The sequence below is a fragment of the Myotis yumanensis genome, unplaced genomic scaffold (assembly GCF_028538775.1).
Source record: "Myotis yumanensis isolate MYYU_CA2020_CCGP unplaced genomic scaffold, mMyoYum1.0.hap1 SCAF_1, whole genome shotgun sequence".
In the NCBI taxonomy this organism is placed as follows: domain Eukaryota; kingdom Metazoa; phylum Chordata; class Mammalia; order Chiroptera; family Vespertilionidae; genus Myotis; species Myotis yumanensis.
The window spans coordinates 213,940,694-213,958,754 of NW_027223752.1; the positions used below are offsets into that span (position 1 = coordinate 213,940,694).

The 18,061-nt window shown below is 38.9% G+C and overlaps 1 protein-coding gene across 6 annotated transcripts in view; it reads left to right on the forward strand.

Annotated features, from left to right (window-relative positions):
- Positions 1-14,854, forward strand: part of ATP8A1 (ATPase phospholipid transporting 8A1) — a 205,900-nt gene extending 191,046 nt beyond the window's left edge. For all 6 annotated transcript variants that reach the window (XM_070397375.1, XM_070397348.1, XM_070397357.1 and 3 more), the window contains 4 exons: positions 3,316-3,404; positions 4,103-4,195; positions 12,916-13,007; positions 14,177-14,854. In XM_070397375.1, the coding sequence (XP_070253476.1) occupies positions 3,316-3,404; positions 4,103-4,195; positions 12,916-13,007; positions 14,177-14,274 (372 nt within the window). In that variant the 3' untranslated portion in view covers positions 14,275-14,854. The remainder of the gene's footprint in view (positions 1-3,315; positions 3,405-4,102; positions 4,196-12,915; positions 13,008-14,176) is intronic.
- Positions 14,855-18,061: the final 3,207 nt, after the last annotated feature.

Sequence of the window (18,061 nt, forward strand, 5' to 3'; positions counted from 1 at the left end):
CAAAATTATTATACCCATGTAGTCCTTTAATAATTGTTATGAAAAAATTATCTCTGCTTCCTAAATTAGCAGATTGAAATGAATGGGAATTTATTAGTGGTCAGTTAATTTGGCCAGTGTCAGTCTTAAGGCAAGCATATTTTATGATAATGTGATGAAGCCACAACATTTCTAAGCTGACTTATACTTAATATGTGATAAAAAAAAATACAAAAATAAAAATAAATTCCTGCCTGAAGCTCATGGGAGAGACCACTAGGAAGAACAGAAGACCGCGTGTTTAAAGATATTAGAAAATTAAAATGAAGAAAGAAAACGTTTGTTATTCATCAGTGTCACTGATTAATAAAAGCAGCCACTTTACAAACATTATCAGGTCTAATTCTTCAGTCCACTGTGCAGCTGAGAAAAAGCAGAGACTTGGGCTCCTTCTCCCGCGTCTGGGAGCTGGGAAGGCAGAGCCAGGGCCACTTCCAGGGCGGTCTGTCGCAGTTGGGGTCCACGGAGAGTGTCTTAGGGTCCCCAGGGCTGCTGTTTGGAGAGCATCAGCCCTCTATCCGAGAATGAGCCACAGCACAGAACTCTGATCGTTACAGTGTAAAAGGGGGTGTAGGATTAAGAACACTTTTGCTGAAGGTTTGTGGGCAGGTCGCACATGGAAATTCTTTCTACAAGACCGGACTTGGGGACCCTGAAGGTGAAGAAGGACGTGTTCCTCTGCTGTGGGAACATGTTGGTGCTCAGAAGGCGGGCCCCTCTTCTCTGGGCAAGCCCCTAGGCTTAGCTACATGCACCTGAGCTCGTGTTGTTTCAAGCGCCCTTGCTCTGCAAGTTCACGTGGAAATTTCGGAGCAGTTCCTCCTTCTTCGGCTGCATCTGCATCTTCAGGCCGCGCTGGTGCATTTTTGAAGCCAGGAAGCCCGATGTGGATGGAGGCAGCGGCTCTCTGCAAGAGACAAGCGGTTGCTTGTCCCGGCGCAGGGCCTGCGCCCTCCAGTCACCGGCTTTGCGGCTCCCTGGACTGATCCCTTCTCAAGTCCCCTGGGAGCCACTTTTGTGGCCATTGCATTTGGTCTCACGGGGCGCGGATGAAGGGGGGCAGCGGGGGCGCCTTGGCAGGGCCCACCGATCTCCCACGTTCAGAGCAATTTGCAAACTGCTCTGGGAGGGGGCGCGAGTCCAGCCCCGAACAGGCTGCTCCTGTTCCCCCCCATTGTGTGCGGGGGTCGGCGCCTTTCCCCAGCTGACCTGAAAAGTTAGAGACAAAACTCGCTTCTCCCGTGGGAGGGGGGCGTTCTTGTACAGAAAGGAAGGAAATACCTCTGTGGGATTTCCCCCCCCTCTCCATCCAAAAAATACAGAGCCTCTCTGTCTTCAATGCAAAGGCCGGCTTTAAATCTTTTAGGTTTGGATTAACTCTGCAAAAGAAAAAAAAAATCTGACAGGCTTTCAGATATGACGCAGAAAAACTTTTTTCCCCCTCAATTCCTGTTGTTCCTGGGGAAAGCCAGAGGCTGTGGGCTGAATGGGGGGCGCCCGTTACCATCACAATGGTCAGAATGAGCAGCCAGCGGGCTCCACCAGCACTGTCTGCCTTTTCTATCCGCGGACATTCAATCCAAAGTGGCAAAGGCAAGAATAAAGCTTTCTCCTCTGGCCCCCTCAATAAAAATAGGCATTTTCAGCGCCGTGACTTAGGAGCTGAGTCTTACCTTTTCCTCCCAGAAGGAAAAAAGAAATGTGGTTTTTTTTTACCGTCATCGCCATCCTGAAAGGCTTCGTTCACTCCAAACAAAGCCCCCTGACTTGATAGACATTTCCTCTTACACAGCTATTGTTGGTTTTCACTATTGAGGATGTCAGCAAACATGTCGAAGATCATGTTTTGCTTATAAAATAAAGTGACTTTTATGTGAATATTTTTCATGTGGTTGGTGTCGAGAATATGGGTGCTGTTTCGTCGAAGCCACGTGGCAACATTTATTTTCTGATAATTTTGTAAGCGCATGTTTTTATTTTGACCGCATTCAGAGCTATTTGATCCTGTAAAGGGGGAGAAAAAAATCTTAGTATTCTTGAACCGACACGGCATCGTTAAGCCCGAGTTCATGTGGAAAAAAATTTAAATAGCAGTTCCTGGTCTTCAGGTGAGAGTCAAAATGAATGGGTAATGTGAAACATAATTAGTACTCTTTCTGTTTGATAAGGATTGATTGGTTAGGGTTGTCTGTGTGTCATTGTGAAACTGCCTATAAGAATTAAACTCTAGATCATTTTTAATTCCTGAACCACACTTGGTTTAAAAAAAATTCTGTGTGATTTTCAGTAGAGTTGAAATGTGCATGCATTCGTTGGCTACATTTTAATGGGGTTATAACAATATATTTGCTGCAAATTTACTCTTGGTAAACAAATAAGACTTGAAGTGAAACAAAATATTTATTTTGGCTTTATTGTATGACATAGTCTTTCCTTTTAAGCTCTTTGTAATCGAATTATATTACAAAGGAATTTATATTATAATTGCAAATAACCAATAGAATTTATTAATTTTCATAGAATCATTCTTTTGCAACCCAAATGGCTCTGATATAGAAATTTGGGATTTGATACAAAAGAATGATTAAATTCTTTTTAATACACTTTTACTTGCGTTTTTTATATACTAGATGTTTAGTTTAACTTTAGCAATAATAGAATATATCAAAACAAGTTACATAAATCTTGAAACAAAAATTAAGATTCTTCTACATAATATCAGCTGAAAAGAATAAACTTATTTTTATAGCTATCTTAACTTGATTATATTATATTCATTATTTATCTGGATAATTTTTTACTATCATGTCATATTTTATTTAAAAAATCATTAATTTTTATTTGAAAAATAGTAAATTTAGTTTCTAAGTAGGATTTATTTTACATGTTGTATTATAAGAGAATTTAATCCAGAATATATTTGAAATTGCCAAAAAAGATTTTTATATTATAAAGATATAAACCAAGGTCAAATGTATTCTAAGTATAAAAGAATGCCAAAGTTTATTACTCCATGTATTGACCACAATAAAAATCTCATAAAAATATGAAAAGACTTGACAAATGATAAAACTTTGCTATATTAGACACTCAATGGGGGAAAAAAATAGATGTAGTAAATACATGTGTTAACACATTTGGCTTTTAATTTCGTGTATTTCACAAGTTTAGAGTTATTATAGTATACCCTCTTGCAGAATGAGATTCTTAAAATTATTTTACTTCATGTCATATAAAAACGAAGCATGAATGACGCGTTTCTTGTGGTTTCCCCAGGCAGCCATGCTGTTCAGTTCCGGCGTCTTTTGGACGGGCCTGTTATTCATCCCCGTGGCCTCTTTGCTTCTTGATGTGGTGTACAAGGTGTAAGTACAGCACTCAGTGATGTACATAAGAGTACAGGTGTATGCTAACCCACACATTCCTCTCCTTGTAACATCAGCTCCAGGATGTGCAGTTTGCAGAATAGGAATTAGTAGTATTCGCTTACTCTGCATAAATAAAGAAGGAGTAATTGAGGAACTAGAAATCTGAGTTTACAAGACATAAAGCAGGCGGTTTCAGTTAATATTGGAGAGGACGTTTTTTAGAAATCTGCCTGAAAAACCCAGTGAAGGTAGAAGAAAAATTCTATCATCTCCAAACATACTTATATATGTTATTAGTGAACAATAGTTGTGAAGTAAAGTTTTTTGCTTGCCGGATTATAAACATACACAAAATATAGAATGAAAGAGACTAGAACTTTACTAATGTATGTCGAGGATTATAAGTTCTAAAATGTCATCTCTTCCCACAACAAAACGGTACCATGAAAGTTAGTTACATGATGGTTACTTAATAACTATGAGAGTTTTAATGTTATAAACCTAATCCATTTAAGACTAATGTTTCTGTAATTATATTAGTGCTCAAAATTATTGTCAATTTTTATATTCTATTGAAATACTGTTGTCCTCTGGTCACTGTTGTACTTAGAGGCATGATAATAAAACAGTTTTGTGAAGTCTTTGGTCTTCACACAAATATTTCCATGCAAACATTTTTTTTTTTTTTTTTTCAGTATCAAGAGGACTGCTTTTAAAACATTAGTAGATGAAGTGCAGGAGCTGGAGGCAAAATCTCAAGACCCAGGAGCAGTCGTGCTTGGGAAAAGGTAATGCACACTGCATATGTTCTTTTCCAAGTGAATTTTACATTGTTCTTTCACTAGCGATTGGAAGTAAGTGGTAAAACCTATATTTTATCAGTTAACAAGGAACGGGCAGTGTTGTTGACAGATTTTGGAATCAGAGAGATGTGGATTCAAATCAAAGCCGCCATTTCACTAAACTGTGTGTGACGTTAGCCAAGTTGCTTAATGCTACTGGGCTTCAATTCACTCATCTATAAAATGGGGGTGATAATTCCTACCTCAGGACTAGTTGTAAGAATTGAATAAAATACTATCAATAAGATCGACCAAAGGACTTTTATGCATGTATATAAGCCTAACCAATGGACACAGACACCAGCGGGGTGAAGGCATGGGAGGGAGGGGGTATTGGGGGGATAAGGACACATATGTAATACCTTAATCAATAAAGAAAAAAATGTTTAAAAAAATACTATCAATAAAGCAGATAGCTCAATGCCTGGTATACTCATTAAATAAATGGTAGTTATAAGCAAAACTAGAGGCCTGGTGCATAATATTCATGCACTCGGGGTGGGGGGGTCCCTCAGCCTGGCTTGCGTCCTATAGCAGTCTGGGAGCCCTCGGGGGATGTCCCATGGGGAGTGGGCCTAAGCCACAGTCCAACATCCTTAGCACTGCTGCAGAGGTGGGAGAGGCTCCCACCACCGACGCTGCGCTCGCCAGCCGTAAGCCCAGCTTCTGGCTGAGCGATGCTCCCCCTGTGGGAGCGCACTGATCACCAGGGGGCAACTTCTGCATTGAATGTCTGCCCCCTGGTGGTCAGTGCGCATCATAACGACCGGTTGTTCTGCTGTTTGGTCAATTTGCATATTGTCCTTTTATTATATAGGATTGTGGGGGGGACTTTTAGCTTCAAACAGTATCCAGAATAAAAACAGTGGTCCTCAACCTTCTGGCCCTTTAAATACAGTTCCTCATGTTGTGACCCAACCATAAAATTATTTTCATTGCTACTTCATAACTGTAATGTTGCTACTGTTATGAATCATAATGTAAATATCTGATATACAGGATGGTCTTAGGGGACCCCTGTGAAAGGGTCCTTTGACCGCCAAAGGGGTCGCGACCCACAGGTTGAGAACCACTGAATTAGTATGTCATGAAAATCAGAGCCTGACTAGGGCAAAGTGCCCTGCAATTGCATATGTGGCTTGGTATGTGATTAGGAACTGATAGGCATGTATCATACATGAAGGGAGTTATGTACTCCGAGCCCTTTCCTCAGCACCACCACCTCAAAAAAAGCAAGGTTAGAAAGCTAATCAAATGTACTAAATTGGCAAAGCATTACAAAAAGGAAATGAAAATTATTTGAAAGCGGTCTATAATGAACCCCAATCATGAAGGTAATGCCAGGTATTTTTTTCTCTCTTTCATCACACTAAAATAAGCTAAACCGTATGAAATATTTTGCTCTGATATGTGTCACCTTCTCGGTGATTCACTGTTGTTATTCTGCTTGACACAATGGAGTAAGTGTTAGGCTGGGAACATAAGCTGAGACCTTGGCTTTCAGCCCTCACTTGTTTGCATGAGGCCGAAGGGGCGCGTCACACACCAGTCTGCCTCTCTGAAGCCGCTCACACTGGTTTTTATTGAGCACTTACTGCATGCCCGGTGCTGCACTTACCACTCCATGTCTACTGTCTCATGAATCCCTACAGCAACCGCACACAAATCCATCATCTGCATTTTCCCAGATGGGGAAACTGAGACTTAGAGAGACTGTGTACTCAAGGTCAGAAGTCAGAGAGCTGAGCTTTGAGCCACACCAATTGGTTCCCAAATCCCTGCTCCTAACCATTCACTGTTCTGCCTCCTGCTCAGGAACCGTGATAGAGCAACAAAAGCAGCCTCCGCTGGCCTGACAGAGTCCTTCACCTCTCTAAGCCAGTATCCCTGTGTATGCGATGGGGGTGAAAATACCTATTGTCAAGCTTAGAGATAGTCTCCTCCTCCCTCCACCTTCCCCTCCATCTCTGTTCCTTCATCTAAAAATGTGCTTCTATTCCATTGCATGGCATAAACAGTCCCTCAATCAATGTCTTCTCTCTCTCTCTTGCTCTAGCTATAAAAAGGATGTGGTAAGAGTTCTAGTTCACACGATTGTGAATAAAACCATTTATGAACAATTGTTAGGGGAAAGCCACTGACTATACTTGTTACTGCCCTCGGGAGTAAATTGCTCATATTTGTATGTCAATGAAACTTACATTAAGCCCCTTCACGTGGTATTTAGTTTTTGTGGTTTGTAGTTTATCAGTGTCTTCCAGCTAGGTGATAACCGGAAATCTGTGAAAGGAGAAAAATCTCAATCATTGGAAAAGTCTTCATGCTGAACTTATTGCATTCTAGGCAGTTAAAGGATTGTCAGATTGATTTTACTGCCACGATTATTTTAGAAATCTTGGACAATGATATCAATATTGAATTTTTTTAAATCTGCTAATTTCATCCACATTTTCAGAGGAAAACATTGGGATTTCTGTGTATTTTAGCGATATCAGACTTCCTTTAGTTCCAAACCACCGTGTTATCTTATGCCTCCCCGTTTTTGCTGTTCCCTTGTCTAGAAGCTGATACCCTTTCATAAACTGGGCAATCCAATTCCTAGCTTTCAAAACCCAGATCAGATGCAATTACCTCAACTTTTCACAAATAACAATAATTCCTACTCTATCTCTGTACTCTGTTTACTCTTATGTTTTTACATTGATTGCCTGTATTATAATGTATTTGTTTACTTGTGTTTGTTTTCCCTACTGGATTGAACTCCTTGAAAGAGAGGCCCTTTGTCTTAGCCTTTGCAAGGCAACATCTAGCATAGTACCAGGAACATAGTAGCACTCGATGAATATTTGGTGAATGGGTGAATGGGTGAATGAATGGTCAAGAAAAGGAAAGAAGGGAGGGAGGGAGGGAGGAGTGGGTGAAAGAACAGAGTAGTAGGTGGTAAATAGATGTTTGACCTGTGAGTAGTTAATTAAAAATAGGATACATAAGAACATAGAGTTACATTGGTTACCCTTCCGAAATTTGTACTATCCAAAGTAATGATGGTTTCCTTTTTTTGACATAGAATGATGCAATTCTTTATATATATATATGTGTGTGTGTGTGTGTGTGTGTGTGTGTGTATGATTTTATTTTATTTTTTATTGAGTTCAGAGAAAGGAAGGGAGAGGGAGAGAGAGAGACAGAAACATCCATGATGAGAGAGAATCATGGATCGGCTGCCTCCTGTGTGCCCCACACTGGGGATCGAACCCGCAACCCGGGCATGTGCCCTTGACTGGAATCGAACCTAGGACCCTTCAGTCTGCAGGCTGACACTCTATCCACTAAGCCAAACTGGCTAGGGCAGAATGATGCAATTCTTAAGGAAGATTTTGTGAGTTGATCATCCCTAATTTTTTAAATTTTCAATAAGTGATGCTATGAAGTCAAGCTAAACATAAGCGAAACTCTGCTAGAGAAACTATAACTTGTTGGCACTGTATCCAGATTAGTATTTGAAATAATTTATTTCTCATCTTCACTCATTGTAAAAAATTAAAACATCTTAGTTAAAATAATGAGTCTGTTTTAGAGGAAATAGTATGCTACTTTCCAGCAAATTGGCTATATTCCAATTTTAAATCAAAATGGGGGTCAGGGAGGTATATTTCATCATCTTAACCATATTGCTTTTAAGCCTAAAATATTGGGAGAATCAATCCAAACCTCACTCCCGATCACTGTGTAGCCATGGCTAGTTATTTTTTATTAAGAAAATGGCTTAAAAGCTGAGACCGTGTTCTTTGCTGTAACTTTTATGTGGACATGCTCTAACACTAGGGATCAGAAGCATCTATAGTTACCAAATCCAAAAACAAAACTTCAAAAATCCATTTTTTTTTCCATAGGTCCATAGCAAACATTTCCTGGAAAAACCTAAACCATTTGTTCTATAAATATGACATGAATAATGTTTATTTTTTCTATAATGTAAATGTTTATACATTTTGTAGCAGAAATATTAATTTTGGGGGCCTCTCGGATCCCACTTGAGGGTACTATATCTACAAGTTGTAACATCTTAGTTTCTCAAAAAAAAAAAAAAAAAAAAGGAAATTCAAAACCAAAAGAATTAAAATAAGGGATTGTGGGAACTGGGTTCATTGGAGACAAGCAGTTATTTTTGGATCTATTTTATGTGCACGTGAAGCAGTGCATCTATAGACAGGCAAATATGATAATAAGACTCATAATTTTTTTTAATATATTTTATTGATTTTTTACAGAGAGGAAGGGAGAGGGATAGAGAGTTAGAAACATCAATGAGAGAGAAACACCGATCAGCTGCCTCCTGCACACTCCTTACTGGGGATGTGCCCGCAACCAAGGTACATGCCCTTGACTGGAATAGAACCTGGGACCCTTGAGTCCACAGGCTGATGCTCTATCCGCTGAGCCAAACCGGTTAGGGCAAGACTCATAATTTTTGATATCTAACTGTAGACATTAGCCAGCATATCATCATCAGCCATTTTTAATAGAATTTTATCCAGGATCCTCAGGTCAATCCTCATTCATTGGCCCATCGCCTTTGTTTGGTCCAGAGCCTTATCCTTAAAGCAGCAGTTCTCAACCTGTGGGTCGCGACCCCTTTGGGGGTCAAACGACCCTTTCACAGGGGTCGCCTAAGACCATCGGAAAACACATATATAATTACATATTGTTTTTGTGATTAATCACTATGCTTTAATTATGTTCAACTTGTAACAATGAAATTGGGGGTCACCACAACATGAGGAACTGTATAAAGGGTCGCGGCATTAGGAAGGTTGAGAACCCCTGCCTTAAAGAGTAGGGAAGCGTGGATGTCAGGTAATTTGGTCATGTGGATGGTGATGGGGGTCTCTCCCAGCCTTTCCCTGTATTGTTTATCTTAACAAAAAGCAATAATGACATTGCCCAAGAACTAAGAGAAAAGAAACGGTATTTCTCAGTTGTCATGCTGGATTTTATGTGCGTTATATAAGTTTCTAGGGGTTTAGGATAAGCAGACAAATGCTTTCCCCGGCCTACTCATCACTGTGACAATGGTTCTGTCCAGCATTGGTAGAGTAAAGTGACCGTACAAGAAAATGCTCTCTCCTCCAGAACAGAGATTAGGCCTGTTACATTCATTGTTTATCTCCCCACCACCACCACCTGGTACAGACAGCTGTCGCGTGCTACACACTTAAGCATTCAATCAATGAAGGGTTATTATTTACTTTCCTGAGGAGATCCATTTTAATGACCCAACCAAAATAGCTTGGCAACCCAAAATAAAGACAAATGCATATTTATCTCTCTCAAAAGATTATTGAAAATACTTCATGACATGTTCCCTGATAGTAAATGGGTTTACCTATACTTTTTTTAAATATATATTTATTGATTTCAGAGAGGAAGGGAGAGGGAGAGAGAGATCAAAACCTCAAGGATGAGAGAGAGTCATTGATTGGCTGCACACCTCCACCAGGGACGAAGCCCACAACCCGGGCATGCACCCTGACCAGGAATCGAACCCAGGACCCTTCAGTCCACAGGCCAGTGCTTTATCCACTGAGCCAAACTGGCTAGGGCTACCTATACTTTTTTAGTGTTTCTAAATGCAGTATTATTTTAAAACATGGTATCATTCCACCTCACCTCCATCAGATATCCAAGTTGCAAAATTTTAGTGGGTTTGAAAATAAGGTAACAATATTTAAGTGGTAGTTGTTGTGTATGTCATTGCAATAAACAAATACAAAATTTGCATAACTTGGCATGTATATGAAAGACTATACAAATTGAGGAAAACCACTAAGAACTGTGAAGAAGATGCAGTTTTAAAGGAGAAGGAATCCTACTCACTTTTCTTCTCACACTATGTTTAGCTAATCAACAAAACTGAACTTTTAACACACCTATTAATGGTTAACATGTTACCAGCATATTTTATAATGTGACTTGATAGTAATATCAGTACCCATAAACATCAATGGCACAAAATGGCATAATTTTGACCTGATGAGTAGTTCTCTAATTAAGGTAAGATAAGACTAGAGAAAATAGTAAACACAAATCATCATCACTTACTATTTATTAAGCACCCTCCTATGAATGGCATTTCTATTCTCTAGGAGCAACTCCGCTCTATTAGAAGTAATAGTAGGTAGCTAAAGCAGAAAGCACACAAAACTCATAGCTACTAAGGAAGTGGAGTGTGAGCATTATAAATTAAGCACATGTAAGTCGTAGACATCTCCTGTTAAAGTAGTGTTGAATAAAAACCAAGGCATCTTTTATTTTGTTATGATCTCTGTTCTAGTTGATTTTATATATTTTAATTGATTTCAGAGAGAGAGAGAGAGAAACATCAATGATGAGAGAATCATTGATCAGCTGCCTCCTGCATGCCCCCTACTAGGGATAGAGCCCACATCCCAGGCATGTGCCCTGACCGGGAATCAAAACATGGCCTCTTGGTCAGGAGTCCACGCGCAACCACTGAGCCACACCAGCCAGGCTAGAGGCTAGTTGATTTTTATAACTTTTGGGGATCTGGCAAGTGGTGAGGGGAGTAGCATTTGTTGAGTGCCGGTCACTGTGCTGGAAACTATACCATTCACTGAATCCTCAGTCAGCCTAGGGTTAGGGATTGTCCTCTTATGCATGAGATGGCTGAGAGGGTTTGCCTAAGGGGGCCCGGCTAATACATAAGAGACTCAGAATTAAACCAAAGTAGGACAGCAGAGCCCATGCTCTTTCCAGGCGATGAGCTCCTTCCCCAGGAAAGACTTTCTTAGTGTTGTTGGGTTTTTTTTAACACTAGACATTAGCTTTATATATAACCGCTGAGTGAAATTCAGTGTTGCCTTGTTTGAAATGTTACTAAACATTTTCTTATATGTGTGAGTTGCCATAATGTGAAAGTCAAAACTCTCATGTCCGCCTTCTTAACACTTTGATGTTGTAATGTGAAAGCATTGTGCATTTAGGAAGGCCAGCCTGAGACCTGGAAAAGGTATTTGGGGGGAAAGCTGCTATATAATGATACATTACCATCCCCTAGACTTCTGTAGTCATTTCCATTTTACTTCCCAGCACCCCAGCCGGCCAGGCTCTGCTAACAAAATCAGACCACCTGCTGCTCAAGCTGCCCACTTCCCCAAAGCAGTTACATATTTCAGTGTCCCTCAGGGTCCCCGGCTCTGTAATGTTAGATCATTTTAAAATGGAGTAAGAAAAGAGGCGGTAAAAATGGCCCCTTTTCCCTTATCTGTTTATTTCACTGGCAAAAGCAAGTTCTACAAATATTTGCAAAACCACTGGAGCTTTAGATGAATTAGCTTTCTTGCCTTAATGTAGCTAATTCCCAGTGACAATAAAGTATGTCTAATAAGTACCAGTTAACATCCCTAGACTTTAAAAAATATGTGTGGAAGATTACTACAAATGTCAACATTTCTAAATATTTTACTTCAGCAAAAGCCTAAATATTTGTGTAATTACAAGTTCATTTTGCAGAGGATCCGTGTGTTTTTTTCTTTTACATATGATTAAAAATTGTTCCATTTCAGGGTCTCAAAATAATTGGCAAAATACTGAACTAACATAACTTACAGCAATTTAGCTGAAGCTTTTATAGTGGGGAAAATGCAAGATGGAAAATTTTCAACTGAGTCCGTTCCAGTGATTAAAACAAAATTGTATAAACATTTACTGCAGCGCATATAGATTTCTTATTAGCTCTTCATGCTTATTATGTTCTTTGATAGCAAAGCAGAGTTTTATAAATCAACCAATGGAGAAATGGCATGATTGGGAGGAGTGATGATGTTTCAAAGGGCATTTCAGGATTATCATTCAAATTCATGTATTCAACCAATATTTGATTTCCCTACTATATAAGACAGTTCTATGTGTATTGGGGGGGGGGGGGGGGAACTGATGCATTATTTCATGCAGTGTCCTTTTAGAAGTTACATAATTAATCATATGAATTTGTTCCTGTAGAAAAGATTATTCTAAACATTTATTGAAAAATGAATCTTTTCTTGTCATTTTACCTACTATAATTATTTTCTGAAGACAGTTCTTTTATTTTAAAATGAAACTAAGTGACACATTTTATATTGTATCAGAGGTAGTGGAATTTTCCTAATTAAGTAGTCTAAGAAATTTCTTCTTTGTGTAATTCCCAGGATTTCTTTATATAACTAAAAAAGTATATTGCATACCAAAATATGCTCAAAGTAGGAAAAAGCTATAATAATAATTAATTATTGTAATTCTAAAACATGGCTGTGCTTAAAATATACGTAGTAAGTCAACTAAGATTTTAGAAGCAAATAAAACTATTGGAAGATTTTTTTATTTTTTATTAATTGTATTGTGCAGGTTGTATATTTCCGTTTGACTTAAATAGAACTGGGAGGTGGGGAAATCTTTTGACTGGATTATTGGGGACAAAATAGTCGTCTATCTAAACTCTTCAAATCTCATTAGCTGAGAAAATGGGGGTAATAAAGAAATCACTAGACCACAGATTTCTCAGGCAATCTTTTGTGTAAGCCTAAGTCTCTCTGGTGGTCCTACGGGCACACTGGGGTCTCCGCTGAGCTGGTCATTCATTTCACACGTTTGCACCTGCTCTGCAGCCTCACAGAGAGGGCACAACTGCTCAAGAACGTCTTTAAGAAGAACCACGTAAACTTGTACCGGTCCGAGTCGCTGCAACAAAACCTGCTCCGTAAGTATTTGAGTCCTTTTTTTTTTTTTTAGTTCTGCCATTACTTCATAGCATTCATGAGAACAGTATTTTGACTTTAGGGACATTTAGCTATTTAAAATTAGCACCTACAACAACTTTTGCATATTTGGCAACATGTTCTGTAAATAACAAACGTTTAGAGAATCCTTTGACCTCAGCCATCTCACTTTTAGCAGAAAAGACAGAGCACTTTAAAATCTTGCTGCTTTCATTTAAAGAAAAATAATATTTCCACATGCCCCTTGCTTCCTTAAATCTTAAAAGGAACCAGTAAAATAAATCTTAACTCTTAAAAGCTCCCTCTGTATTGTTATCTTTTCTACTTGAATAACTTTGCAATAGCCTTTTCAGCTTTCATGCAGAACAATGAAACATATATATTCCCCTTCAAAAATATTTATGAACATTTGGAGTTGTAAGAAATTACTAGGTATCATGCCCTCTTAACATTTCAAAAGAATATAATATATAAAACCCTGTAGTAAATGTATTTATGTTAGTAATATATCTTTTGTTTCATGTTGTTTCCACATATAATTTATTTTTATTTATATACACTCATATTGAATGCTTTTGCTCTTTATACTTCAAGAGATGTGATCCCCTGGGGAGCCATGTCTTATCCATGTGCCCCCACCAGCCCTGTTGGGGCTTGAGTGAGTTTATTTGTAGTTGCCCAAAGCCAAGCAGAATATTGTCTGAGGGAGAGACCATTTTTCCACCATTCGTAGTTATATGTGCTTATCGCCTCTCCACTTTCATTCTTCCTTCCCTCTCACCCACCTAATCTATGTGGACATACAAGTGCCCTCTTGACTGGGCTCCCCTATCCCTCAGGAAGTCAGGAAGCAAAAATTAGAGGGGTTGACCCTGAGATGCTGAACGGAGAATTGAGAGGGATTGAGAGTGCCCGCTCATTCATCTAGGGAGAGAACTCAGAGACTCTAAGCCAGGCATCCGTCCCACTCCGCATGTAGCTCTTGAGTCTCTGTCCTTTCCCAACATTAAAAATTAGTGTCGTCATGCTTTTAAAGGGGGGAGGGACGCATTAGTTCGCCAAGTTAGAAAAGGAGCACTCAGAACTCAGACTAACAAGAGATTTCCAGTGACTTCATGATGATCATTTCTCTCTTATCTTTAACTTCCAGACGGGTATGCTTTCTCTCAAGATGAAAATGGAATCGTCTCACAGTCAGAAGTGATTAGGGCCTATGATACCACAAAGCAGAGACCTGATGAATGGTGATGGGGAGGGGCGCCCGGCAGGCTCGCTGTGTCGCTGAGGAGCGCTCCCAGGTCTTCACCGGAATCTGCTGACCAATTGCAGCCTGGTCCGGGGAGGTGAAAGGTGGATCTGAGCTCATGTCATTGATTGATATTCAGATTCATGTACATTATAGACATAAGCACTGTGCGATCTACTGTAACACCATCTCTTTCAGATTTTTTAAAGTCTTTGCTAAGTCTTTGTAAAGAGAAATTGAAAACAACCTTGTATTTTGCCAGGAGTGCTTTCTTACACTGAGAATAGATCAGTATTCTTAAGCCGTTCTTGTGGGGCTGTAACTGACAATTTATTGGTTATACCACAAAGCGACCAACCATTAAAAAAAACTCTAAAATGGTAATAAATGAGAGAGGCTCTTGATATCCAGACTTAGATTTCGGAATATGTTGGGGGGGGGGGGGAAAGCCAGCATTCTTAAGGAACTGACTCACCTTACTGGACAAAATTTCTAAACAAGACATTAATAAGTGTTTGTGTCAAAAATTGTCTCGATATGTGTTTGCCAAAGAAGTTCAATAAATGTATTTCTCACTCAGTAGTCATTTGCCCAGAAATTTGAGAGTTTACCTCCAGTCCTGCTATAAGATCTGCATGCTCGACTTTTCAAATCTAAGAGTGATTTGCAAAAAATGAGTATTTCAAGGCATTTGCTACTAAAATCTGTGATGTTGCACCTTTGGCCTTACAAATGCTTTTTTCTCGTCTGTCTTGTGTATTTGTTCAAGTCAGAGGGCACGCGTGGTAATGTGACTCTTGTCGTTACAATACTGATTTCTACAACTGTGTTTATGTCTCAGTCCTTTCTAATGAGGTTTCATCATCATTTAGACGTTTCTAAAAATCTGGCTTCTGCTTTAGATGGAGTGATTATCATTTTGTCTTAAAGTTTTCTCTCTTAAGAAAAATATGCTTATGTATTCACATGGGATTTCTCATGCTTCTGTCGGGATGTTTGAAATACCATGTCGGACAAACGCATGGGCTTTTGTCCTGTGATTTGGTTCTCCCTGTGCGTTCCCACTAGAGACGCCTGCTGTCTTATGTAGCACACGCTGTGTTATGCTGACTCCCTGAAACTTAAGGCTGAGAATTACTTCACAGTTCACTTGTCAAGCAGCTCCCAAAATTGGTCACATGCTGCTAATTGGCACAAATAAATAGTACATTTTCCCCATTAAAAAAAAAATACCTATGCTACTCAAGCCTTATTATAACTTTACCATCAAAGAACACTTTTCATCATGAGCTGGTTTTGTTCATATGTTCCAAACTGTAGGTTCAGTTTCATTATTTAGAGCATTTTCAAGGCATCTGAAATGCCTGTTTTGCTACCAACAATAAATGGTGAAGGGGCTGTTTTAAAACCACAACCAGTTTTCTATACTATTTTTAAAATAATTCTTTCATTCAGGAAGAACTTAAAAAGGAATTCTAGTTTTCAGATACACTTCGGAGATTGATGCAAACTTTTTGCCTTTTATTCCCAAAAAGCCTGTTTGCCTTTAAGTGGACTTACCAGCAAAATAGGTAGAAATTCCTCTTTAAAAAGAAAAAAAGTAAACTAGAATTGAGAAGAGAGGTGATTTCCCAAATCACTCCTTGAATTGAATAATTTCACATTCTCGTCACCCTTTTTCTCAATCTAGATTTAAAATTAGGCGGCACACCTTTCCTTTCCCTGTATTTTTAGCTATTTGGTTACAAGCATGCCTCCCACATTTTCTACAAATAAGAGAGGCTGTCACACATACATAATTCTAACCTAAAAGGGGCCAGGAGCTGACATACTTCACCTCCCAGTCTCTTCCCACTTGGGGTTTAGATGAAGAGAATCGTGAATCAAAACATCCAGCAAAGCCATAGGTGTAAGGTCGTCCTCAAAATTCTGAAGTCACAGGCCTTGACTATCTACTGAATGGATCTATGAAAGTGGCTTTTCTGGGTCTCCTGACAGTTGAAGTCCAACCACAAAAATTAAACAAGAATGACGAACATCCCTCCAGAGAACACCTCATAGCAGTTAACAGACACCAGTGGCTCCCACTTGCCCTCACCTCACTGGTGGCATTCTTCTCCAAAGCTTTAATGGGAAAATATGATGAATATAATAAAACTTAATGTTATGACTTCAGAAAACGAAAAGTTCTATTTTACCTCGAAACATGGATTGTTTCTGTGGAGCTCTTCAATATGAGTAGAATACTCATGGTTAATAATGTATAGGATCATGATCAGAAATAGGACTAATTTATGCTTCTTTTGTCCCCTGACCCTGTATTTGAATGATGAATATTAAGTCCATTTTTTTGCTTCTTGGGTGGGAGTGGGGCAGGTTGGGGGGCCGGGGGCAGCAGGGAGTGATCTCCTTGGTGAAACTTAAAATATAACATTGTGGTGGCAGTGACTTCATAGTGCTGGATTAGAGAAAACCCACTGGTTTTTCAACCTGCCCAAGGAGAAAAACCGTCACACAGTTTACCAGGACTACAATAAACAGTTGAAGGGGCTTTTCACGTGTATTTTCTGAAAATAAAGGACACGTACTCTGCCACTAAAGAGTCCCTTGTAGGGACACTGGCAAATGCTAACACTGTTGCTTTCAATATTTACAATTCAGAAAATACTACTTACAGCAGAAAATCCTCATTCGTTTCGGATTGAAAAGTTGAATAGTACACAGTGACCCTGTGCATGAACTTTCTAAATGTTTTATATAACATATAAACATATATTGGTGTCTCACACCCAGAAAGATGCTATATGGTAGAAATTGCTAGCAGGGAAATGGTGTTTCTCAGGAATGTAGTAAATTTAAAATGAGATCTGTGTGCCCACCCTCCCACTCCCCACTCTGTCTGATGCAAGCCTGCTTCAGCAGGGGCGTGAAGTTAATGGAAAGCTTCTCCTGATCAAGTCAGGTGAACTGTATTCAGCTCAATAATATTAGCCATTTACATAAATTGTGTGGTCATTCACTAGAATCAGTGATTCCTCTTAATTTCCAGGGAGGAGGGGGTTAAGCATCTATTCTGACCATTACATTTATATTTTAATTTTGCAATTCTGCATCCTGAACATCCAATAGGAAAGTCACGGGGTAACTTGTTGGGCATTGAGTGCATTGTACGTCACTTATAATCTGCCATTTAAAATGCTCTTTCAGAAAACGAATGCTAGTCTGAAAGTAATAGATTGTATATTCGTAGTTTTAAGTTATTTATAACAAGGTCATCATTATTACAAAGCAAAATAATCGTTAGTGTTTATTTCTGTGTAGTTGCTCTTGGACGGTTCCTGATTTTAAAACTTGTATCATCAAGTAAGTCTATAATCTCATAATCATCTACAAAATTTATCAAGAAAATGCCCACCCCATTTAATCATATGGGCCAGTCCTATGAATTCTTTTTGTCAGTTACTTAATGTAACATTACACCATACAGTTTGTTACCTAAGTAATGCTTTCTAATGATGAATATTTCTATAATGCCTCTTAAAGAGACCATAGTCTGATTTTTCTCGCATTAAAATAACTGAAGTCACTTGTGAAACTTAGTTCTACTTTGCTGCATTTTAATTAACCTTCAACAGCTATGAAAATGGAATGTAAGTTAAATTTTAAAGGAAAGGAAATAAATGTTTTTCATTTTCCATCTTGATTTATTTTCTGTATGAGAGCAGCTGTGTTTTTGATAGGTTTATGGTTTGCATGAATTAATATTTAAAGTGGTTCAGGCCAATGCAT